The following is a 26055-nucleotide window of genomic DNA, read 5'->3' as shown; positions in this document are numbered from 1 at the left end:
GGTCGCTAAAGTCTCGAGTCAGTTTAAAAATTATACCTAACGTTCTGTTGGCACGGTTGACAACGTGGTCGTAGTGAAGTCCGAGCGCCTAAGTCAAGTAAAACACATTAAACACGCATTTCAGTATTTCAGATATACATACACCGTTTACAAGGTAGTCACGCATCACGGGAGATCTTGTACGCGTAAAGGACATAACGAAGCACTTTCCTGTGCACAGTGACAAATAGTTTAGGATGCACCATTGAACACACAAACAACACGTTGTAATTTAGGACAATCATCGAACGTTGACACAGGCATAAATAGTTTTACGTCGTTAACATACAATAAGTAAGAACTAGTAGGCAGTAGAGAGCATACGTCATTGATGAACAATACAAACAGCAAAGGTCCCAGGTTGCTGCCCTGGGGAACACCTGATGTGCCTATAAGGACATAATGAACTAGAGCATTGCTTCAAGAATGCAGGAAAGCCGCCAGGACCAGGGTTATACGATGTTTTAAGTTTAGCTAAGGCTGCCTCAATAATATGCATTCTTTCATTGTTGAATGTCTGATATAATTCACATTTCTTTGCACAACACAGACAAACTTACGCTAACATTTTATACGGGTTCTTAATAAGATACATTTTTATTCTTCCAAAACTCAACTTTAATCATGTACGTAATATATTATATTAGCCATCTTATGCATTTTTCGCGTCAACATAATCCTGCAGTGCGGACGAATACAACGTAAATGCACCCGTTCCAACCTTACACGGTTGACCCACGATCAGCCTTGAAGATGGCGATTCCAAAGCATCATTCTTTCCCTTTATCAACGCATCCTTGAGGTATTTGAGTGACGTTTCAAACGAAATTTGCTGCAACGGCGAGGCGGAATATTCCATCGCCATACGGTTCAATGCCTGGAACCTACCCCCCGCAGTCATATAATCGGCCACCAGCAGCAAATGCCGGGGATCGACCGTGATACCGTACACGCCGAACACGTTCTGTATTTCCTTCACTGCCACGCGCGCAGCTGCCTCAATGCCGTACCGGCTCGCCATCGCGTTAATGTCGTTTGTGTAGAGCCGGTTCAGATCCAGCACCTTGGCGTGTGCCGTCATTGCGGACATATTTGTGCCTTCGGTTTTCAAGTACAGCTGATCGTTCTGCAGGAACGTGATGGCACGCTTGATGTGCGGCACCTCCCAAATGACGGATTTGGCGGCCACCTCGCGAAACAGCTTGATAAAATCGATTTCCTTTAACTTCAAGGGCATATGCAGTACAATCTGACACCAGCGATAATTAACGCGATCGAACTGGTACATGTTAACTTGCTTATTCAGCTGCTTCAAATGCGTTGCCTCTTCTAGCTCGTTGATATTTTTTTTACTGGATCCCATCTGTTCCATTTCCTCCATTTTCTCCTGCTCCTTCTCGTACTCTTCAATAAGCGCTTCGTCAATTCCTTGCGGTGCACTTGTCGTAGACTGATCCATGTCTTGTGGGTTGTCTGACGATTTCCCTTCCTTTGCTTCATCGGCTTCCTCCTCCTCGTCACTGGTACCGGAATTAGAGCTGTTCTCATCCTTTTCATCATCGTAACCATGTTCATCGGTTGTTTTGCCCTTCATTTTCGCCTCCGATGCGTCGGCGTCCGCTCCAGGTGAACCACCATCTGAGTCGCTGTCACTGTCCGAGCAAACATCTTTATTGCGCTTATCATGTTTGGAAGGTTCTTTCTCATCTAGTGTTTCGTCCTCAGCATTTTCATCCTTTCTTCCTTTGCGGGACTTGCCTTCATCGACCTCAATGTCAATTCTGCGAACGATTGTGCACATCAGCATTAATTAGCGCATAAGCAATTGATCATTTTAATTTCGCACCCACACGCATACTTACAAATTATTCTTCGCTCTTTCCGCTTTTTCAATAGCCGTAAACATTGCGCGGAAGAATTTACGCGACATGTGGCGTATGATTGTCGTCGGCGTAACGCAATAGTCCTGATCGTACGCGTCCGGCGGCAGGAAGTTAAAACGAATCGTGTGAATCATAACACGCATAGGATTCACCGCCAATTTCGACTTGATGTTAATATCTGCGAAGGAGAAATAAAACAAAAAATAGTTAAACTTAATCACGAGTTGGTGCGGAACTTATCGCACTTACTCTCCAACACATCGGCCACCGTAACACGGTTGAGCGATTTGCGCAGCTTTTCCGCAACCGCTTTCAACCGTTCCGGCTTGCGGTGCGGTAGAAACGGTATTTCCATCGTCGGTGTCTTAATGTTGGACGATCCGTACATTAGAATTTCACGCAAACGCGGAATACCGAGCGTTACATTCATTTCACCGCGACCGGCAAAGTGGAACGTATTCAGTGTCATCTGTGTCGACGGTTCACCGATTGACTGAGCCGCCAACACACCGACCGGTTCGCCTGGGGCAGCCAACGATTCGCTTCCCTTCACCTGCAGCAACTCCTCGATGTTGTGGATCGGGTTTTGCGTGCGCTTGTACTTCCGCATCAAATCGTCGAGCTTTTCGGACAGCACGCCAAAGTGTGCATCGGGAGTAAACACGGCCGCCACGGGATCAGGACAATGGGCCGTTCGTTTCGCGTACTCGTGCTTTGCTGCCGGATCAAGCTTTTTCCACTGTTTCAGCAATTTTTCCACCAGCTTTGTGCGGCCATATTTTTTCAACTTGTCCGCATTCGCTAGTTCGGCCCGGACTGCTTCCGCTTTTTCGGCTGAAAATAGCGCAAAAGGGGAAGAACGACATTTCTGCACCGTCGGATTGGTGCCACCGTTCTGTTTGGTCCAGCGTTTCATTTTCTTAACGTGCTTCCTTAATGCCTCGTTCAGCGGATCCTCATCGTTTGCCGTTTTCAAGCGTTTCAGGACATCCGGCTGTACGATCGCGTCACGATTCATGTCGAGAAAGCGGGTTTGCTTTTCATTCGCGATGAACTGCGTTTTGCCAATATCCATGCCGTCTTCGCCGTACATGAACTGTATCACACTTCCATCGCTATCTCGCACCGTCATATCGTAGTGTACCGAAAGTCCCTCCAGATGCTTCACCAAACAACGCTGCAAATAGCCCGAACGGCTAGTCTTGACGGCCGTATCGATCAAACCTTCGCGACCCGCCATACAGTGGAAGAAAAAATCCTGCGGCTGTATGCCGGTCATGAAGCGCCCATCGATAAACCCACCGGACTTGGGTGAGGTTTCAAAGTCAGCAAAGCTCGGCAGAGAACGCCCCGACAGCATGAGCGGTGGACGCTTTCCTTCCAGTTCGATCTGTCCGAGCAGGCAGGAAATTTGCATCGTGTTAACGGTCGAACCCTTTGCACCGGACTGTACCATCAGCTGCAGATTGTTCTCCGGAAACTTGCTGATCAAACCTTCCGGAAGGCACGCACTGTAAGCAACGAAGCAAAGCCATTAGAAACAACCCACCGTACATCGTACGGTGGCTACCCATTCTACTCACTTATTAATCCGATTTGTGTACGTGTCGAGTGCAGTTTTGTACTTGCGATCGAGGATCGAACGGAACTTTGGATTCTTCGCGTACGCTTCCCGCATGCGTTTGGCAAGCACTTCGGGTGAAACGGTTGGCGGTAGCTCGAGCGCAGCGGCGGATGCTTCGTGTCCTACCTGTTCGCGACATTGGCGAATAATTTTCGTACGCTTTCTGTCCGCCTTTGCACGCACCAAAATGTCCCGTACACCGAGAGTGAATCCCTCCCACTGCAGGTAGTAGGTGAAGAGTCGAGACAGCGATGAGAGCAGCACGGTGGAACAAACGCCACCGTACAGTTCATACATGCAGTGAATCAGACCGTACGGTGTAGCGCCGAAGTGATTCTTGTCGAGTATGCCGCACAGCAGCTCACCCTGCCGGATAAACACTTCCGATTCGGAGAGTTCGTTTTCCTGGAGCGGTGTACCGCCGTACTTATAGTCCCGTGCGGGAAGTACTCGCCAATGCTGAAAATAATACACATTTAACATTTGACGACCAGTTCTTTTGTAGTCTTATTTAATTTAAAAAAAATGGAGTGATGTTGAAAAGCGAATGAACTGAGAGAGCTGAACTTGCGTTCACCAAAGTGAGTTGAACTCACTTTGGTGAGCTGTGCGATTGGGATAGCTCTTTCCCGAAGAATACGTACGAAACAAGTCTTCGAGCGCATTTGTTTGATTGTTATATATTGTCCCTGGACAGTAGGGAAGTTATAAAAGACGAACCAATATGCTCGACTTCAGTCCATTCAGAAAATCAGTCCATTTTATAAAATGCCTACACTACACTGTACCTTGCTGGTAAGTTTCGATTTTCCAATCATGTTGATGTAGGGCATTCCCTTCGGTGTACTGTTCTTGATGATGGTCGAAATGATTTGCTTTCCGGACCACAGCTTCACCGGTTTCAGGATCGATGGGGGCAGTAGATCGATATTTCCTTTCTGGTTGTTTAACGCTTGAAACACCAGCTGATGATAATCATCACTAAAATGAGATGAAACAACGCATCACACTGCGGACTGAACTTACAGGGCTACTGCAAACTACCACGACCGCTTACCGATTGAAAAACTTGCCGCGAATAAAAAGTTTTACGGCCGACACGATGTGATCCTGAATCAAACCACCCAGTGGTGTACCGTCCTTTGGGACGAGATATTGGTAAGGTACCGCCACTAGGCAGTTTGCTTCAGCCCGCGCTACCTCATTCTGGGGTAAATGGGCGTTCATTTCGTCACCATCGAAATCGGCATTGTACGATTTGCAGTTCGAGTAGTGCAGGCGGAAAATTTTTTCCCCACCGAGGATCTTTGCCCGGTGCGCCATTATGCTTGGCCGATGCAGTGTAGGCTGCCGGTTGAGTAACATCACGTCTCCGTTCTGCAGATGCCGATGGACGATTTTGATCGAATCGGCTGCTGCCAAATTGCTACCAGCCCCATGCGGTGTAAGCAGCGTTTTGGCCATCGATTCCCGCTGCGTCACGTTGGTGGCCGATATTTTGCTTACCCGTCCGTTCGCATCTTCGATCATGTTTGCGCCCGGGTAAACGTCTGGCCCATTCAATACCAAGCGGCGCAGCTCGGTCACATTCCAGGGTGTGACGGGAACCGGATAGCTAAGCTTCTTCGCGAAACGTGTCGGTATGCCAATCTCCTCTATACCGATGTACGGATCGGGCGTGATCACGGTACGAGCCGCATGGTTCACCCGCTTGCCCATCATGTTCATGCGTATCAGCCCGTTCTTCTTCTCAATCAGCTGCTTCAAACCGAACGAAATTGCCTGCTTGCCACCGGTGGTAAGTTTCTCCACATCCAGCATCTGATCCACATTCGTCTGCAGCTGCAGCCAGCCGTTGTAAATTTTCTCCTGCAGCGTATCGCCTTTGGTATTCTGGTAAACGGATTTCATTTGATTGAACACCGTCTCCGACATGTTCGGTGGAATATTTCCTTCTCCAGCAATCAGCACGGCACGCACGTTAGAGTTCGCAAGCAGAATGTTTCGCAGCAGCACCGTTTGCGCGTGATCCAACATCGCGGTACGTCCACCCATGGGATTCGCACGCCGAACGGGGCGCGTTTTCGTCGGTGTCACGGGAATAACCTCCATGAAGAAAATATCGGTTGGATCGTCTTTCTTCATGCACAGCACGGGAAACAGTAGCTTCAGCAGTGTACCATCATTAGCGTACAACTTCCGCAGAAACTGCAGACTTTCGTGGGCAAGCACAACTGTAGCCGTCCCTTTTATTTGCTGCTCGGTGGGGTTATTGATTCCCTTCTCCGAACTACATCGGTGTAAACGAAAGGTGAAGTTCGAAATCATTAGCATGTCTGTTGTTGGGAGGCTTAAAATGTAAAATGTTAAATACTTACTAGAACGCTTTTTTGTCCGCCTGCGTCCATCGTATCGTAATCTTTCTATCCGTTATTGATACCCTTTGCATTGGCTTGCTGCAGTGTTTGCATTTTTTTGATTCCGGCGTAAGTGAGCAGCTCACTATTGCCGCCCGGATTGTGCTGGACAGCTTCGTATCACCCAGCTTGTTGTAGGGTTCCTTTCGCAACAAATCCTCGTAGTACGTTACCTCCTCCGGGATCGGTTCATTAACGTTGGCATGCAGTTTCGTCTTGTACACGTCGATCTCTTCCGCTTCGACGATGTAACCGGCATCGGCTAGACGTAACTGTAGCTCGAGTAGCGATTTTACCCCATCATTCATCTGAAAGCGCGCACACGACATACAGCTCATGCGAAGTATGTTGGCTACCGTACGTTGGAAGAACGGATTGAACACGATCAGATCTAGTTCGATGTGGCCAAAGTGTCCTTCGCACATGTTGACATCGCGAGCACAAGTGGTACAGATTTCGCCAAACGAGCAAGGGCCCAGGGCGGGGTCATAAAGCCCCCCGTTGGTCGGGTTGCCCATGTCATCGAACGAGCGTGCCTGTGTTACCTTCAACACGCTGATCTTCCGGATGTCTTCCGTCGTGAACACGGAAAACTCCAAATTCGTTGGATCGAGGTTAACGATCGTCATCTTGCCGACTAAGCGACTGTTGTTTCCGAATAACTACAGATGCTACACAATAAAATGTGCAGTACAGAAAAACTCTTTTTACTTATTAAATTGCACCAAAAATTTAGACCACGACTCGAGGCTGACTCGAACCCGCGCACATGGTTTTCAATGTTGACATTTGTTGACAGCAGCGAGCCGGCATAGTTGAGGAAACATAAACATAAGGGACGATTTGAACCCTTCGATGCCCTGCAGTCCGTACAAGTACAATTTATGCTGGAACAAAAAATTGAAAGTTTTTCAGGAAAAAGCTAGCATATTCAATTCAAACAAAACTATGCTTCGAATAGCAAATGTTAATCTTTAAAATGTGCTATAAATTGTAACGTGAAATGTGAGTGCTTCTGGATTCGGGATTCTCCTGCTCCGGATTAGATTGAGCTTCGATCCCCAAGGAACATTTTTGAGATTGCAGATGTTATATTTTAATGCAGCAATTGTCTATTCGAACGAGTATATCACAAATGACTATACGATGATAAGACAGCTGTTTAGTTGGTAGTTTATTGCTACGAATAGTCCAAACTGGTTTAAGTATTGATGAGCTTGGCAAAATTGGTTAGTTTTTGCTTAAATCACCCTTAAATAGATAAGTAAACTAAGGGTACATTAAGAAAATATTAGGCCGTCTCCACATGGGCCGTGGCCGCCGCGATACCGTGGAAAACGCGTATAACCTTCGTTGTCAATACAGAACTTCGGCTTGGCTCAGCTCGGTCCGTGTCGGTTGTCAAATCTTCGTCAGGGTCACATCTTCCGCAGAGTTGTCCGTCTTGAACAAAGCCGCATTTCCGCGGCAGCACCTTTCGCGGAGCGTCTGTTTGACAGCCTGCCGCGGATATTTGAGGTGGCGAGGTGGCATACAACTTATACGCGTTTTCCGTGGTACCTCGGCGGCCTCGGCCCATGTGGAGACGTCCTAACACTTTTTTAACTGACGTATTTTGGTCCACGGTTCTACAACTGACTACCTGGATTAACTGCATTTCGTTTTAAAACACTACACAATTAATTTGTAAATAACATTTTCCACGTGATATACGTCAAATAAGTTAAATATCTATTTAAAAAATGTGTGACAAAATACATTTTACGTCAGTTATGCTGTGCTATTTGATCGTTATATCAATTGGTCCTAACGGCATGAACGGTTGGTTGGGTAAACCGGAACCATCGTTCCGAGCGCCCATCTCTAGCCGTGTTTTCTTCTTTTGAAGACTTCGTTCGTTACAAACATTGCGGTGCAGTGTTAAAATTGTTGCGCTTCTCCGCCGAAAGGCTTAATACAGCAGCGTGTCCCTCTTTAAACGGTGAGTGTGCTTCCAACTTGTGCAGAACAATTAAAGTTTAAATGTGCAAAAGGAAACCAACAGTGCGCATTGTTATGGTGTTGTAGTTTTTCACTCCATTCGTTTATGTGCTGTGAATTCCAAAAGCAGTTGGTGGTTATAAAAGCTGCGAAGGAATTGTCTTTCTCCTTCGCCACGAAGGTTTAGTGCGGTGTGTGCGTGTGTGTTCTTGGTTCCTTTTTCTGATCCTTCCCGAACAGCAGTTTCAAGCTTAAAGGGAAGGAAATGCTAGAGCCCCTAAACTGCAGCTGGGATGATAAATGAAGCGCATGAAATCAAACCATACAATATCCTTAGCTTTCAATTGAAGTATCAAAGTGATCGTAGTTCGGTCCAAGTTGCATTGTGATTCGTTATTGTTGATGTGATCCTTGCATATCCCTACAGTGATTTATAGATAGTTTGTTGGATCTTTTCCAAGGTGAAACTGCATTTGTTGATCCAATACACTATCTACACGATCGAGATGAGTGCGGTGTTAGTACGACGTTTGATGAAATTTTATATTACAGTTACAGTGCAATTTGGTTGGCGTTAATTAAAAGTGTCCAGCCCGGAATAACGTTCGACGGTGATCAGTCGCCCGCAGCCAAAAGGTAAGCAGAAGTAGAGAACAAGCTTGAGGCGTAAAATACCTGTAATCTGATATCAGTATGCAAAAGTTGCTTTTAGGCATCCGTTCAAGGTCAGCGACAAAGGTGATCAAGTTTATGCCCCAAAACGGGAATCGTTTTTGACCATTTCCCAACCGGATCACCTGTTGCGAGCTGCGTGTAATGGGCGGGCGGCCGAGAGCGCCCAGACCTTGAACGGTGGAATGCAATGTGCATGTGCATGGAATGGTCGCTATGCACGATCGAAGACGAAATGGACGCGTTACTTTGTGTGGCAGCAGTCTTCTGCCATTGCGATGCGGCCATCCGATTGTACGTGCCTTGGTCGAAGCAATCGAGTAAATGACGCTTGGAGAAGTGGTGGTTCGTCACATGTATCGTCTCCGGGTGGCTTCTAAACCGGGCCGTAAATGAACGTGACCGTACGGCTAAACTGTTACGCCATGCGATCGGCGCCTTTTGCACATTCCGTTCCACCAGCCCCAAGAACGTGAAGTTTTGTGGAGGTAAAACGGGGAAGAACAGCCACCAGGAAGACATTCCACGGGACGGTCGATAGAATGGCTTTTACCAATGGCGTAGCTGCAACCTTACCGAGCGCTAATTCTAGAGCTAAATATGAAACCGTTTCGATCGTACGAGCTAATCAAATTAAGGATCATTAAGCCCGTTTCACAGCTACCAATGACGAACATTCGGGCGACGGGATGGGATGAGTAATGCATTCGCTAATTTACCATTTCCCCCAATAACGGCTTTTAAATCAAATATTGTTTGGGCTATATAAGACAAAAAATGCTCGGTCCAACATTTATCACGACGCATAGTCACGCCGAACTTCGAAGCGGCTTTATCTCTCACACCTTAAGCTTTGGAAGGAATTATTTCAGCTACGATAGCGCTACGCATAACGCGTATCGAATAAAGTGAAAACGCAAAACCTTCAGTCTGTTTTCGACTCTGGTTCGATGGGGACACAAGGTCATATCTGATCTGTTTTGGAGGTGTTTTCGAATTTGAACGTTTGGCGAATATTGCTTGCGTCCCCAGCATTCGACTGTTTGGGACTGGATTTTCTTGTTCCACCATTATTTTTTCCCTCCCTCTTCTTCCAGCGTGATAATTGGCGAAACTCGGCAGGAAGGTTGCCTTGTAGGTTAGCGCTTGATAAATCACGTGTTCCGTGCGACAAAGAACTTCGCTCGATCGAGTGTGATGTCGCTTCGACAACAGAGACACAGCCGAGTCGATAGAACGGTTTCGATCTTGACATCAGATCTCTCCGATGGTTACAAAGCGCCAATTTTGTATGATAAGAACACATTCGAGGCACAACCACATCTATTGGGTGGCCCCCAAAACAAACAATGCGCTACGGCAGCGAGAAGGAGATGTTAGGAATGATTTCATCCATATTTATCGGCGATACGCGAAACTTCGCAACGGACGTTAATGTGTCACCAACGGGCAACAGCACTAGCGGAATTGGAAAATGTTCGAGAATATCAGCAAAGTGGGACGCGGGTGCGCATCATAACATAACACACTGCATTCTAGTAATGATTCTCGCCGATGCGCGTCGATTACAATCTGCGCACGTGGAACATCACAGTTGTTGCCGTTTTTTTGTTTTTGGAACCGTCGCTCGTGGAAACTGTTTACCGTGGGTTACCCTCACCAAGTATCTTGGGCTTAACCTGTTCTCTCGTACGGTTCGCCTCCACAGTGACAGGTTGTTACGGTCCACTAGTGCGTCCCGCGCGACTCGCCCGACCCCGTACTCGCCACCGGTTGTCTGTTGAAATTCGCCCCGAAGAGGTAAATACGCAACATTTGGTGTGTTGTATGTTTTTTTCTTTCCTTCTACTTTATTTTACGCAAAACATCAGGTTTGCTGCGCACTGGCTGAGCGATAGAAATTGCAGCGAAACCGTTTTGGAGGGAACAGAGCGGCTGGGACGGGAAATTTCGATCATGTAATGATGTTTCCTACCAGGGAAGGGGTTTAGGTTTGGTGGGTTTTTAAGCAAGGTTGTCTTTTTCTGTTTAGTGACTGATTTTAAGGCAGTAGTACACTCTGGTGACTTTAAGATTTAAGGGAGTATTTTTGTAATAGAATTTGTTATTTTTATCTACCTTCGTTGAGGATTTTCGAGGGAGTTTTGAGTTTGAAGATCGGGATAATTGTCATCTCTAAGACCGGGATATTTGGCGAGTCTTTTCGATACTGCTGCAGTTTACAGCCTGTAATCTTTGAAACGCAGTGTCTCAAGAGTTTCGGGTGAAAGTACTTCTTTGCTGGCACTGCAACCTCAAAGAGGCATCAAAAAGTTCTTCCATTTCTCGCTTTCTTTTGGCTTGGTGGATCCAAATTAGGTCCGGTTGGGATTTTGGACCGCTCCTGTCGTGTGACTCTACCAAAATACTACCGGGCCACCCCAAAAAAATCCAGCTTGATAAAGTACACAAAATTAGAGTGTACAACCCCCTTAACGGCACCTTGGAAGGTTGGAGAAAGAAGTACAAAACAAAATCGGCACATGTTCAAGAGTTGCTTAGCGGCTGTAGATCCGGATGAAAGTGCAAACTCAATTTTGAACGAGAGCTTGACGAGCTCATATGCATACTCGACGCAGAAAACATCGAAGATCGAAGATACGATCGGTATCAACCACGACGTAAGAAGTCAGAAGTGAAGAAACTGGTTCAAAAACTACAACAAAAATGACAACCCGCTACTCTGGACGGACTTTCCCATCGATGACGACCCTACCATTTATGATGAAAGGCAGGAGAGGGGTGGTAGTCCATCTGTTGCACAGACCTGTTTACTGTTCAGTGTTCCCCAACAATTTCGGTTATTTTCGGCTTGCGTACAGGCCAAGTGACGTCTTCGTTCGCGACTGATTGGCCAGTTTCCCATGTGTGTTTTTTTTTAATGTTCGATGCCCCTTGTGGAACCATCATTTACATCATTTGCATCCAAACTGATAAACCAGAACCACTACCCTGCGCTTCGTGTTTTGCGCCGATGAAATACGCCGTAATTCTTCGTTGCGATACACGAGGTGGCTTTTTTTGCCAACCGGACATGGCGAATGTTGTCTTTTTTCTGTTCGCATGCTGGGGGACCGTTTTTTTGGGCATTATTTTTGTGCCCTGTTGACGACGGCACACACCGCGGAACGTACGATCAAATTACGTCATCCGGTCGAGGGCTGTTCGAACCGGGGATCAATCAATCGGGCGATGGGATGGCACAGTGGACACAGCCCTTAACAAAAGCCGGAATGAAAACAGTATGCGATAAAACGTTCAATGCTTTGTTCTTGAAATGGTTTAATATAATCATTATTTAATATAACAGACGATTTTGATATTCGAACAAAATTATTTTGAAGGAATTTTGAAAGAACGTTTATATTTTTTGCCATATCTCTGTCAATATTTTACCAATTTTCTATTTCAAAACTGATTTTCAAAGGGTATTAAATAACCTCTCTGAAACAGAATCAATCATTGACACCAAAACTGTACTTTTGGATTTGTTATCGTTCAAAATCTTGTTACTTTCATTTGTCAAATTTCATAAGGCTTGGAAAATATTTTTCACTTTGCAAATTTATTTCTTCGAAAGTACGGTGTTTGAAGATCTCCCTTTTTGGCTTTCTTAATGTATGAGCATCTACTTTCATGCAAAAATACTGCGAGTACCAATATCCAAAATTTTTATCCCCGTCCGCGCCCACTGTGCGGTGGGATGGCTTTTAAGAATATTAACGGTACGATCAAACGCGTTGATCGTATGTTTTTGTGGAAAAAGTACGGAAATCGTCGCAAACAGAACCGTCGTGTGCGTTAGACATTCCGGTACGGATGAGCTGTTAAGCGAGAAGGAAGTGCCCACGGTAGAATTAATATTCTTCTCACAGAATAATGACATAAAAGGGCATTCTATTGTATGAATCATCGGTCCCATCATGAGTCATTGATTGTTCCGCATTTATCGCTGCCGTGTTCTATCGCAAACAATGTTGGAAAAAAGTTCAACTGTGTGCAGGATACATGGCAGGGCTTTTGTTCACGTTTTGAGGTGATCAACCCGATCTACTCCAATCACTCAATGTCAGCTGTTCGAAAACCAAGCAAAACTGCCGAAATGCGTCCCCATTGGGAGCGTTCCGCACGGTTCCAGTAATGAGTGCGTGCATCTCCTCTATCCGGCTTCACCGTCCATCAAACGTCACCTGCCGGACGCTCAAAGTTAAGGTCAGCCTGCTTCCGAACTCACCGATTTAACGGTTCGATTTCGTACGGGTGAATAGAAACGATCGCATTAAGCTGCATGAACCAGTGGGTGAGAGATACAGATTGTTTATTTATGTATTTTGTGCGCGAAGATCGATGCTTAATGAATTGACAATTTGAACCGGGACGGAACGGTCACTGGACAGGCAGAATAACATCATTGCCATCAGGACGGAAGAGACGTGACCGAAAAAAAAAAAATAAAATGCTGGACAAAACAACCGAACCAGTGCCCTTCAAATTACGAATCGCAACAACTTGGAAGCGTTACCACGCGTGACTAGCGACTGTGACGATGTACAGGTTCTCGATATTATGAACTGGGGTCGGACGTACAACAAGTCTTTGAAAGATCGCGCCACCTCGTAGGCTTGTAAGGCAATAAAACTTTTGGTAAGAAGAGCTTGTTTACACGCTGCTAATTTAGAATGCAATTACTTTAAGTTTCTACAAATCGGTACCACACCACGGAAGCGCTAAACGCGTGGGGGCACTTCGCCTAATACTGTGCGAGGAAGCCAAAGTCGTCTGTCTCATGCTTCAGTGCGGCCTTCGGTCACACGTAATCCCATTAGCTGACGCGCTATAATGTGCGATTATGGTACAATTATGAGGTGATTTAATCAAAGCAGATTCCAGTGGAGAGAAATCTTCCATTTCCGTGCCGGGTGCATCGAACGATTTCGCTTACGGAACGTTTGAATTTCGTCTGAATTTCGATTCGTGATGCGGACGATAAACCTCACCTGCTAATCGCGGGTCCTACGTCTGCCCGGTGGTCGGAGGTAATGAGGCTAAATGGACCAAATTCATTAGGGCCCCCAGGCGAACCGGATCAGCTGATCACGCTCCAAAAAGTTCAAGACCTGGCGGTCGATTTGATTGAGGTAAACAATGCCGAAACTGGGCAGAGTAATGGATTACGACATTAAAAGTGAAAGTGAACATCGTATACAATTATGCTTCTCGTGAGGCGTTTAGAAGATGATGGAAAGATGAAGAAAGATTTAGAGATGCTAGGCATTCTGGCTGAAGAGGCCCGAAAGTAAAAGTCTTGAGAATTATCAAAGGAAAAGAAAGACCCTCTTAAGCTTTAGTCCAGCAGCTTCAACAGCTTCGCTTGGAAGAATTTGGGACCTAGTGGGACATAACGCTCTTTCTCTTTCATGGTAATGTAATAACATCAAACCCAATCAAAAATTTAAATCAGTCCCCTCGGACATTCTCATTCTAATACCCAACATTAATTCCTCCACAGCGTCCCCGTGGTCCAATAGATTATGTCCAATGTCCAATAAAAGCGGAGATGCGTTGAAAGTCTTTCAAAGTTTATGGCACCATATAGTTAGAAAGCGTGTAGAACCCAACCCAAGAATCGAAGTCTACAAACGGCTTTTTGCTTTACGCTCGTTTAAGTCTTTCCTGTGTGCCCCTTGCCTACTGTTGCGCCATGGTATTGACCTCGGATGTGAGATTCTTCGGTCCGGCTATTGGGAACAATCTGCGAATCCACATCCCGGACGATACAAATTGCACCGCCAGCACACGGTGGAAAATCCTACAGGAACTTCGGATTTATATCTGTCCGCATCGCAACCAGTCACGACCGACTCCACTCAGAACACGGTGCAATGTTCCTGCTTGATGGTTGCGAGGCAATGACACACGGTACGGGCATGGCGCATCGTCAAAGTCTCCGCACCAGGTTAGTTGCATGATGATCGCACAAAGTTCAGGACCTGATACGCCCCAAAACCGCTGGAGGGGTTTGGGAACGGTACGAATCGGTGCGAATACATGCGCATGGGCAGAATGTATGCTTTTGCCGTTGTTGTGTTGTACGTGTATGCTGCCGTAATCGGAAGACTGCACGTGTGTGTGAGGGGTATATGACGGTAATAAATATCTTCACTCATCTTCCACCGGTTGTATCGACCCTTCCCCCCCTTCCCCAAAACGGGAACCGGTTTGTGACCGACGAAAGCGAAGTCTTCAAGTCTCACCGGTTAGCTGGCAGTGTGGAGAAGTCTCGTTGTTTTCCTCCTCCAGATGCGTCATGCTACGTCCAAGGGTTGGATACTGGGCTCGGTTGGTGGCTCATGTGTGGGCATTACTCACACAAACGCATCAAGCGTTGAGCAAGTTTAGGGCGCTCACACAACACAGCACAGAGCATCTAGAATGAAACACCGGTTTCTACCGATACGTCGCTGGTTTGGCGAAGAAAATCGGAAAGAATTACATCAATCTCCCTTTGCCGCGTCCATCGTTGTGGCTCGTTGTGTCCGGGAAGAACGCCGAAGTCACGCTTGGAACGAATGACCGTCTCCATGCTTGATGGCGCTCGTGGCGTCACTTCGATCCCGGTTCCAGCAATGCTCCAGCAATTTGTTAGTTGCGCAATGCTGGACTTTCGGTTCGGTTCTGGGTTTCGCCGTACCCACTTGATCGCTTACGGTACACACTGTTGGTGCACTGCTCGCAGCGCTTCTTCCTGTCCAGCCACCAGAAATCAGCGTGCTGGATGACTAATTAGACCAGCGGACAAAGAAAAGTTGGAAACTCTTGGACGAGTGCGGGTCGCTTTTCTTCTGGAGCTACTAGCAGTGATTAGCCATCTTCCACTCAATCACTGGACGTTTCGATGCTTCGTCATTGTGTTGGACAGAACGGAGCCTCACGGAAAGGGATGGGGTTAGCCATTTTGCCTAACCTTCAGAGACCTTCTTAGATCATCATCGCAATGTGTCGAGATTTAATCGCCAAATCGTCAAGATCGCGCATCCCGGGGGACGCTAATGGAAGTGGACAGGTTCAGCAAAACTCGATGATGATGATGATCGTTTGCCGTAACCTTGGCGAACAGTCTCCGATCGGTCGATTCCGTGGGGTTTCCGCTTTGTGGCGCATCTTCGCAAGACGCTTCGGTTACGTGCTGCGAAGTGATCACGTCACGGTGTACCACTCTGTTCTTCGGCCGCGCATAACAATGCACCGCAGGAATTCGTGCTATGACGATAATTTTCGCTTGACAGCGCGCTTCGTCCGGATTGGAATAGTGGTGTGTGCGCGGGTTGAGGTGGGTTATGGGGATGCTGTAGGAGGATGAGAAGAAAGCCCTCCGAAGGATGCTCCGAACTCCGGAATGCAGCTCGGATTGGAGATGCAATTTTTGAGTACATTTTAACTGCGAAGCCGAAGCGAAGGTTACAAAATTTCGTACAGTTTTTTTACGCAACGAAGTAAGGTGAGATAAACAACTCTGAATCGTTATGCAATGCGATTTCAGAGACGGAAAACAGACTTCTACAGTATTCCCTTTTCTACATCCACTTTATTGGATGTCGATGTGTCTCGAAGTATCTCAAGCAGAGTCTTCCTATGATCATCATTCAACGGAGTGTTGATTGAACGGAACAGAAGCTGATTAGGAAACAGATAACATTCATTTTAATTTTTTCTTTCACGTGTACGTACAGTTTGTACAGCTGAAATCTCTCAAATACACACCGACTAACCTTCCTCCGCGTGTTTATTGATACGATCGCGGGAAAAAAACTCCATCTGCATTTGACATCGAGCATCAGGTAATTTCTCAACGCTAGCAACGTTCTGCCCGCTCGCACTGCAGAGGCATCATTAGCGTTACTAGACGACACTCGTAGCTTCGCTGCTGGTAGTAATTTGAAATCTTCGCAGCCACTTTCACTCTTAATCCAGGCAATCATTAGTCAGCGATGTAGTTGCTTCCCACAGTCGGAGCTGCTAATTATATCACACGCAGCAGTATGCACCACCGATGTGCAAGCGGTGGTGACATCGCGATCGCAAACAGTTCCGGCTTCCCGGCACAGTGCAATAAAGTGCCAGCAGCAGCAGTGGAGTGGCGTCTGGTTTAAATATATTCTGCAAAGCACAGGAATGAGACCAAACCAGTGAGTCATGCTAAAGATGTGCTTGTCGTCATTTGTTTGCCTATAAATGGAATCTGTTTTGCTTGCGAAGTTGAAGATTGTTTACCACATTGCGCACGAAACATTCCAAAGTCTAAATAAATGTCATTTGAGGAACATTGTACAAAGTATGGCGGCATCTTTCTTATTGAGCAGTATACTAAGAGATCATATGTGCATAATAACCGAGAGAAATTCAATCTGTAATCTTTGGTGTAGATTTAGACCAGATTCCGAAGCCCGGAACTACTGATCGGGATAATGCTTCTTAAGCTGGAGTCAGGTTGTCCGTGGAATTCCATTATCCAAATCAACTCAGAATTTCAGATTACCGGGAGTGGAAGTTGTAAGGGGGATTTTGGAGACCGTTAGGCTCGGGATATGCCAGAGTCTTGGAGTACTCCTGATCAGTAATCTTCAACGTCAAATAATTGGTTCTGGATTTTTCAAGGTGTTGAATTTAGATTTCCATCAACGAAGTCGGAGTAGTTTCATGAACGCGAGAGACTGTGTATAGGAGGACACTATCGAGTTAAGTAGATTGGAATACTCTGAAAATCCGTTCAGAATATTATCTCGTCAATATAGATAATACTTTACCACCATCTTTGTCTTCTGTGTGACTGTGTGATCAGTGACTTAAACTAACCCAACTCGCTAAGTAATCTGTGGTGGACTACAACACGATTCAGGTTCGAGATTTGAACTCTAACCGGGTGGTGTTGATGGTTCGTGCATTACCGTCTCCTCCACTTTACCGGTTCGTCAGTGCATCAGTGAAAGGTGGTACAATAATTCTCGAAACGTGTCATACAAGTAATGTACAACGACCGCGCATTGACAGTCTATAAGTTCGTCCATTGCGGAGGGCAACAGTATGTACAGGAACACAGCGCAAACCACTCACTGATAATGAGAAACAAATAATAATTAACAATTTTCACCTGACATCTCGCACACAGCAGCGTATCTGACCATAGAGGAATACAGGTGAAGAAGAAACCCGATTGCCAATTTCTTATTGCCTCACCGTCCAACCGACGGTCACTTTAATCGACGTGTAGCCGGTAAAGTTGACACGCGCAAAAGCGCAAAAGTGGCGTAAAATTTTTTATCGTTTCTGCGTGTCCACACAACCTGCCGGTTTTTCCGCTCTGGCCATACAGGGATTTTGGTGTTGTTTAGCAGTTTCGCTACCACGGTGGATGTTGTTTACCGACGGAGTCGGCTTCTACGGACGTACGTGTTTATTAATGCTTTATTTGCACAGATCGAGTGTTGCCGATTAGTGGTGACTGTTGAACGGCAGGGGTTTGCTACAAACCGGCATTGGGGAAATTATGAACCGTGCACCGGGAGGAATGGGAATGGGACAAGTTGATTTACATCCTGGTGTAGCTTACGATCGAACGCGAGGAAAGGAAATGGTGATGGATCGGCGCCAGCGGTGAAACGACCTTTTCCGGTCATTTATTATTTGACAATCGTGTATCGGAAATGGGAATTGAAGATGGAGGAGAATGAGAAATTCGTCAGCAGCATAGACGTGGGATGAGAAGGAATGTACCTTTCGCGGTGCATCTTTCATTCTTTGTCACAATAGTTCTCACGATGATCTCCCGTACCGGGATGACTTCCCGCTATCGTGGTTGAGGCAATCTGTTGGGCGATGCTTTATCGGCGTTTAAAACACTGATACGACATCGAATTGCATCTTCTTCGGTTGGCAATTTGCCTGACAAGATCACTGCCGCCAAGGTGCTGCCAGTGTGTGGGGGGTTTTATTAATTCCGTATCGTTTCTTCCAGTCGATTGATTTTCTCGCTCTCTCTCTCTCGCTTTGATGTGTTGTTTAACAAAACTTCCACTTCCTCCCGGTGTATTTTAATGCACGCACGAAGAAGATGTGTTCGTGACCTTCCAAGGGCCTTGAGAATTGAGTGTGCCCGTGGTTTGTATTTATTGCCATTCGATGATCTCATGCGGTTGGCAATATTTGTGATGACTGATGAGGAAGCCTTCGGGGGAATGATGTCGCACGCGGAGGACGACTGCCGCCGTCCTGCCGGTGTAATTGATGGAACATTTTCGCCCTTTAAATTGATGAGGTAATACATCGTTGCTGTGCGGAGCGCTGGGATGATCAGCTAGTTTTGGTGCAAAATCAAGGTTATTCTGGGATGATCAGATTTGGAGAATGTAACGCTAGCCTTAAAACGCCTGTGCGCGAATTATTGTTTGCTATCATCGGGCCCCTCTTCACGGGTTCACGGTAGGCGGTAAAAGTAAAAGTCGGTAACGCAAAACTAAAGCATCCACGGGCAAACATTATACCGAACTCAAACGGTGCAATCGTGCCTGCGCACGGGCGTATTATCTAACCGAGCAAACGCCATCTCGTGACAAAATATTTAACAAGCCAACGCTCGCACCGCTCGCCCCAAAACCAACAACCACCACGGATATTAAAGGCATCTTGCGCTGCGCTAACTGTACCGGCTGTAGCTTTTATTAAACCTCCATCCCATCCAAGAAAATCGTCCACTACCGGGGTGGATAAATTAGTAAGCGAACCGTGCAGCAATGTCCACAGGTTGTATCGTTGTGCCGCCGGCGCCGGTGGATCCTAAACGATTGTTTACCGATGAAATGAACTGCACGAAAAGCGAAAAGCGAAGCGTAGGAAAAAGCCCCAAAATCGCACCACGTTTTGCACCGCCAGGCAGGGACTTTTTGGTAACAGATAAGCGTAAAATAAGCAGCCGGGCATGGTGACGATGTTAATCTGTGTTCGCTGAAGCTTGCAGATGTGATTTTATTTGCTGGTGCGATATCTCAATACGCCACGGAGCTGGAAAGCGCACCACATGCGCAAGATCGGATCGAAGACAGGTCCACAGAAAAAAAAAGTGTGGCCGAAAAGCGAAAAGTTACCTAAACAACACCAACCCGAATGCGCATTATTTGCTCGAATGCAGATGAAACCCTTCAGCCGCGCCGATTGTGCTGGCTTAATTGTGAGAAATTTCAAACAAAATGCAAAAAAAAAACCCGCAGGTTCAAAGACATCACAACCGAGATGCACACGTGAGGCGCATGTTTTTTTTTTGTTTTGGTGTACATTTCTGAAGATGGTTTGTGTGAAATTATAATTGGCATACAAAAAAAGCCCCGCAAAAATGTTGCTTTCAAATTAATGTTTTGCCACATTGCAGCATTGCTACCGTGAGTAGGGCTCATTTTGGGGTGAGTTGCAGAGTGTTTGGGGGTTGCTGTTACGCAAAGAGGACGTGTACGATGTTTTCTGTTCGTCCTTGTGACGAAAGTGAATGATCGTGTCACACGACAGGACAGGTCCAAAATCTCAATCCAAATGCGACAGGATTATCCATTCTATGCAGCTTTTTCGGGTAAATAAAGTCAAAGAAAGTCGTGTCGATAAAAGATGGTGAGTCAAGCTCCTCTTCTCACTTCTCACTGCGCTCACCAATGAACATTGTTTTCGTGAGTGTTTCCATTTAAAATTATAGCATCCTGACTTACAGTTTTGCATTGCCTATACCATTTTACGTCCAGAAATGAATGGGATGCGTGACTTCTTTTTTGTAGTTTCTCACGAAAGTACTTCATTTACCAGGCTACGAATAAACCGTGTCACCTCATTAATCTTCCCGATGCTCACTACCAGTTGTTACCTCGGCTTCTCCTCCCGCTCCCGAGATAAATCAAGCGGATGGCACAAAAAAATAGCAAACAAACTAACTGCTCACCAATTTTACGTAAGGTCACAAAACAATACTCCCTCGAACCTCCCCAAACAACAACAACGCGGAGGAGCAATCGCTCCATGTTCATGACCTATGCCTCGCATAAGCTCCCGCGCATATTCACATTGTTTCCAGTTCGTTGCTTGCCCATCTCCACGAGAAAGTGCATCTGGGAAGGGTGGGCGACGGTGAAGTGCTTCCACCAAGTGTTGGAAGTTGCACTTTTGTTGCATTTATTTCTATTTTCCGATTCACACTCACGATCTTCTCCAACCCGCTTCAACTAGACACGAGCCGCCCTACTGGGTGTATCAGGGCATCACTACGGATGGGCAAAGCACCTCATCTGGGTTGCGGGTGGTGCTGCAAGCAGCATGATTGGGTGGTCGTTTGTTGGGTCGCACACGGGCACACACCACCACCATTCTGGCTCACCTGCATGCAACGAACGTGCGCAATGAGCAATTAGTTCGCAGGGAATAAATAATAGAATGCAGCTGCACCATCGATCACCGGCACCCGCCGGTAGGCTGCCGAAGAAGCCTCCACCGTCAGCTTACTGTGGGAGATAGGGGAGATGGGTTTAGTTGGTGCGTTGCAAACAAATCCAACGCACCTCATGCATATTCACCAAAATGTGCCCAGCAGCTTCTGGGTTCTCTCGCAACTGGCGCGCACCGCCGAGCAGTTTGAAGACCTTGAGCTGGCACATTTTTGCAGGTCAAAAACGGGCGTGTCAAAGTCAGGTGAGCCTTCTTCGCTGCACGCACGCGTATTAATGTGCACGCATGCATGAGATGGTACGCGCGGCGGTGTAAAATATTACTCTACGATGTATTAGAGCAGGGTTTTTTGCTACGTCTTAACTAGTGATGTGTATTTTAATTTAACAACATGATCATGCGAATGTTGAGGCACATTTACGTACTTTAATACAAGGTGCGTACCACTGCTTATATGTATTTATTTGTGTGTGGCAAAGCTAATTTGGAAATAACCGGTGATATGGAAGTACTGGTGGTATTCTCGATCACACGACCGAGTGATCAAGAACAGTTGACTACTCCGATTTTCTCAGAACCTAACAGAACGTCACAACAAAAAATGTGGACCTCATATTGCTCAGAATAAACCTAAGAGCCAATCATTTATTTAGTTCTCCTTTCTAGATTACTGAAGAAACGAGGATCACATACACTTTAGGACGCATTTTATGCCATTTACTACATATGCTACAGTTTACTCCATAAATTCCGGATATGAAAACCCCTTCGATCCGATTCCCAAAAGCACTTTTTGCGGAAGTTTACCATATTTCTGATGTAACTCCCAGTAACCTTTCACCACTATTCTCGATAGAGGCTAACTCGTTGTAGACCGACATGGTGATGGAAGTGCCCTCCAGCCTCGGCTCCAGTTACTCTACCTATTTGGGCTCTTTGTGGAAGATGATCGTTAAGAATCCACTCTCAATACCAATACTGTATGGAAGAGAAACACCTTCACAGGGAAGAGTACTGACCGCCCACTGGACCTACATATCCTGGCATGGCATTCCGATATTTGTACATCCGGCTACGTTTGGAGTTCATTTTCATGTTTTGATTGATTATTGTATTGTAGAAGGGGCAGAAGTATAGAGAAGTACTGATCACCGGTAGAGATGCTAGACAATCATCAAATATGACAGCTATCAGAAATAAGTTATTCGTGTAGTAGAATCTATTATCATTACCATATAAAAACGCACCTAAATTCACTCACCGTTTCATGTCTAACTTACTCACTTCGTGTACTCACCACCACGTCAAACAGTGCCCAGTGGCGGAACCCTTTCCGACACCATAATGGCTTACCAGCTTTCGCAAACCCGCTGTACTTTAATTGAATACAAATGTTAATTATCAAGTAATCAGCTACCTGCCAGCAATTTTATGTACCTGCAGCATGCATTTGTAAATTAGTCTGTTTTACCGAAAGCAAAATGTATTATCTCATAATTTGCAACGGTCTGATAAACTGGTCAAAACAAACGGATTGGAAGACTGTAAGTGCTTGTTCAACTACAATAAGTCAAATTAGGTTGCGTTGCTTTCCGTTTTTGTTATCAATCAACTAAGGCTCTTGTGGTTGGACAAATGGCACAAATGGTAACGTACCGGTTTATTCACATTTAAAGGCTTGAGTTCGAATCCCGACTCGGATTGTGACAGGTGAATTTTCCTTTCTTGTTAATAAACATTATAAAAGAATTGTGCAAGTCCTTTCTATTTAAAAAAATCCTCCCGCGTAAATAAAACCAAATCAATCGTTGTTTTTAAAAAGCTGCACCGCCACTGCAGAACGAAAAACCCGTTTGCAAATGTCCACAACCTTGTCCTGTTTCACGTAAAATACCTCGTGGTGAAGAAAAATACAAGATCATATGCCGGCGAACCGATCGAAAGCAAACTATTTCAAACCGAGCTACATTTCGCATTCATACCGCTACCAGAGCCCCTCGATAGACGACGCCATTGCTCAATAAGGTGCTCGGCAATTAATCTTCAGATATGTTGTTACCCGCCGCCACGGACACGCCAACACCCTGCTCTCTCCAATACGGCCCTGAAATAGCAATCACCTGCAGCAGACTGTTTTATGCTACTCCTCCTTGTGCTGAACCAATTCGATCGCTAACATTTTATTCATCTGATTAGAGGTTGATTGCGAAGCGACTGCATTGTGCATCGCCCACTTGTCTACGGGACCTGGTTGAGTCGGTGAGCAATCGCCTCTAATCAGTGTTTCCTGTGGCAACGCTCTGCAATGGTGCACTCGCGCCTACTTTGTCCGTGCACTATCATACTCTAATCGCTCGCGGGCAATCCGCCGGAAGTTGAAAAGCACCAACCGTAGTACTTTGCCAGCACCACTATCTCTGCTGGGTGGTGGGTGCACGCCTTACAGAAATAGACCAGATACAATCGCCCGCGTTGGAGGTTGGGCTTGTTGTGGTCCCTAACCTGCGGGTTGCCATCGCGTGCAATGACCCCCCAGTGCACGAAGCCACATAACACGCATATGGCCAACATACCTGGCCTAAGCCGCGAAAGGATTGAAGTTACGGTCTCCTCGCCTCGCCTCTTTCTTTCGCTCGAGAGATGGAATAAAATGTCGCACTCGCTTCGCCTCGCAACTTGTGCGACCACCTGCAATTGCGGTACGCGAGTGCGTCACTGCACACGACTTAACCTTCCACACTTCCATGGCACTTCGGAGCTAGTTTGTTTTTTTTTTAACCCAATATTGCCACAGAAGCTGGCACACCACTGCTCAACGCACCGCAAACACCGGGGGCTGTAATCGGAGTCAAAAGTGAACCAGTTAGTTTATGTTTTTTTTTCTCATTCTCGTTGCGAGCTCAATTTAGCTTTAACACCAATATTGGTAGTAGTACCGCTTTTCTTGTACCGTTTTCTTTTCTCCCGTACTGTCATCACCATTGCGAACGACCTTCCAAAAATTACTCCAAATCAATTGCTGCGATAATGAATTTAAACCACACTAAACCCTTCGTTGGGCAATGATTTATTAGGTTTGGTGTTAATATTGCATTTCTGCTGCTGATTGGACAGAAAGCAAATGCAATGGCAATAAATGTCTATAAGCGCCAAGCTCGGTGATTCTTTAAATGGAGTTAGTATGTAGAACTGACCATTCCACAAGGGGGGGGGGAAATATTTGTAACGCTGTAAGTGCGCTTAGGCCTGCTAAAGTGTAGCGTCTCTCTAGCTCATAAAGAACACTACTTTATGATGGTTGCTTGGTGCAATTATCGTAGCTCAGGGTGGCCTGAGTGACCTGCCTGAACAAACGTTTATAGCTTACAATCTTAACACGTAAAAGCGATTGTTGTTTGAAGTGTGTGGCTCACTCGTATGCATTCAAGTTTGTTATATCATCAGCATTTCCTAGACGAGCTTGTTGCTTGAAGTGTTGATATGTATGATCATTCATTCATTCTTCCTGTATTTTTCCGCAACGTACTGTACAGTGCCGAAACGCTAGAACATTTATAGCGTTCCGTTTGCACATGCGAAAGTAATACGCGTTTCGTAAATGATACTAATACAAATTAGGGTTCCGCGAACAATATTAATACTACAGTGGAGCGCCGTTTATCCGGCTGTCGCATTATCCGTGCTTCTCAAAAATGACATTTTCATATCGTATCCTGTCATGTTTACATACATTCAAATGTGCTTTATTGTGCGTTTATACCCATGCGTACTTACTAATGAACTCTCTAGATTTCAACACTGCAAAATCGTATACTGATGGGTTGTTAGAATTCATGGACAGCAAGGGTTTTTGTTACAGTGATAAATTAGCTGTTCGAAAAAAAAGAGCAAATATTATCAGCATGATGCAAAATCAAGTCCAAACGAAAATCACAGACTTCTTTACGAATACCTAATAATAACTGTATGTACAAATCTTGAATAAAATTATCTTTGTTTCGATACATACTCCCAGACCATTGAATTGTGTTGTATAAACGCATATTTGTCAACCAAACTATATGAAACTTTTATCCGTGTTATTCCATTATCCGGCCACCATTGAGTCCCGACATGCCCGGATAATCGGCGCTCCACTGTATTAATATACTACCGACTAAGTTTGTTAAGAAAAATTAAATACTAAATTAAATCTGTAGTGTAATAAGTCGAAGTTCGTCTTAACTCGCAGCTCATCTCGCTCACTCGTGATGGAATGAAATGGAAAGTACGCCGCTTAAATGTATCTGCTGGAATGCATACAAATAGTGGAAGATCTTGAAGATTCTGATAGAACGTAAGCTCGCTCCAGTTGATTAACATCGATTACTACTTCCCCGTTTGGCAATGAGAACCAATGCAACCTCCAAAAGCTGACTCATGTGCAACACAATAGTGCGAATTGTGAATTCTGATAAGCGAACAGATTATTTGCGCAATTCGATAGAATACCAATGAGCGGCCGCGATCGAAGAACGAATTGATAGGATTAATTCTCGTTCACGACGTCCATTAATTGTGTACTCTCGTATGACAGTCACGGCGTGTACTAACAATTCTCCGTTGTTTCTTTTCGATTTCATTGCACAGATAACGGAACATCCGGAACATTGGGACAGCGAACGGGGAAGAGCCGTGAGAAACGACCAACCCCGCCAAGAAAAGATAGCTCGACCGCGTGTGCGTGTGCCGAAACCGGAGAAGGGTGACTAGCTCCAGCCGCGGACCCACAGAACCGAACGATTCGTGCGCGTGTGCAGTTGCGTGATCAGTTCGTTTCCAGCAGTGCCGGGACGGGTTTGTGTGCCCACTGATAAGTGAACTCCCCAATCAATCAGAGCAGCACAGAGTGGACGTTTGAGAGTGTTTCAGGTGCTTGACGCGTATT

General features: G+C 45.8%; 1 protein-coding gene and 1 long non-coding RNA gene across 2 annotated transcripts; one reads left to right on the top strand and one right to left on the bottom strand.

Moving 5' to 3' along the window:
* Positions 1-619: 619 nt before the first annotated feature.
* On the bottom strand, positions 620-6608 carry LOC128309422 (DNA-directed RNA polymerase I subunit RPA1). The gene is made up of 7 exons (XM_053045803.1): positions 5925-6608; positions 4604-5836; positions 4335-4527; positions 3506-4005; positions 2172-3433; positions 1902-2100; positions 620-1820 (listed from the first exon to the last, which is right to left on the bottom strand). The coding sequence occupies exons 1-7, from the start codon at positions 6590-6592 to the stop codon at positions 692-694; spliced, it is 5184 nt and encodes a 1727-aa protein (XP_052901763.1). The 5' UTR covers positions 6593-6608; the 3' UTR covers positions 620-691.
* A 1262-nt stretch (positions 6609-7870) lies between these two features.
* On the top strand, positions 7871-26048 carry LOC128296985 (uncharacterized). The gene is made up of 3 exons (XR_008287233.1): positions 7871-7944; positions 8496-8579; positions 25758-26048. It is a non-coding gene; the product is annotated as an uncharacterized LOC128296985 (long non-coding RNA).
* The last annotated feature ends 7 nt before the right edge of the window (positions 26049-26055 follow it).

This window comes from Anopheles moucheti, chromosome 2 (assembly GCF_943734755.1).
Source record: "Anopheles moucheti chromosome 2, idAnoMoucSN_F20_07, whole genome shotgun sequence".
In the NCBI taxonomy this organism is placed as follows: domain Eukaryota; kingdom Metazoa; phylum Arthropoda; class Insecta; order Diptera; family Culicidae; genus Anopheles; species Anopheles moucheti.
The sequence above is the reverse complement of the archived record's forward strand: the minus strand, read 5'-3'. Positions and strand labels throughout refer to the sequence as shown.

Bases quoted from the DNA above. Each gene is read 5' to 3' on its own strand.
- LOC128309422 (XM_053045803.1), bottom strand. From the start codon at position 6,592: ATGACGATCGTTAACCTCGATCCAACGAATTTGGAGTTTTCCGTGTTC. The intron at 5,837-5,924 runs GTAAGTATTTAA...ACACCGATGTAG, and splicing joins GCGGACAAAAAAGCGTTCTA to TTCGGAGAAGGGAATCAATA. The intron at 4,528-4,603 runs GTAAGCGGTCGT...ATCTCATTTTAG, and splicing joins CGCGGCAAGTTTTTCAATCG to TGATGATTATCATCAGCTGG.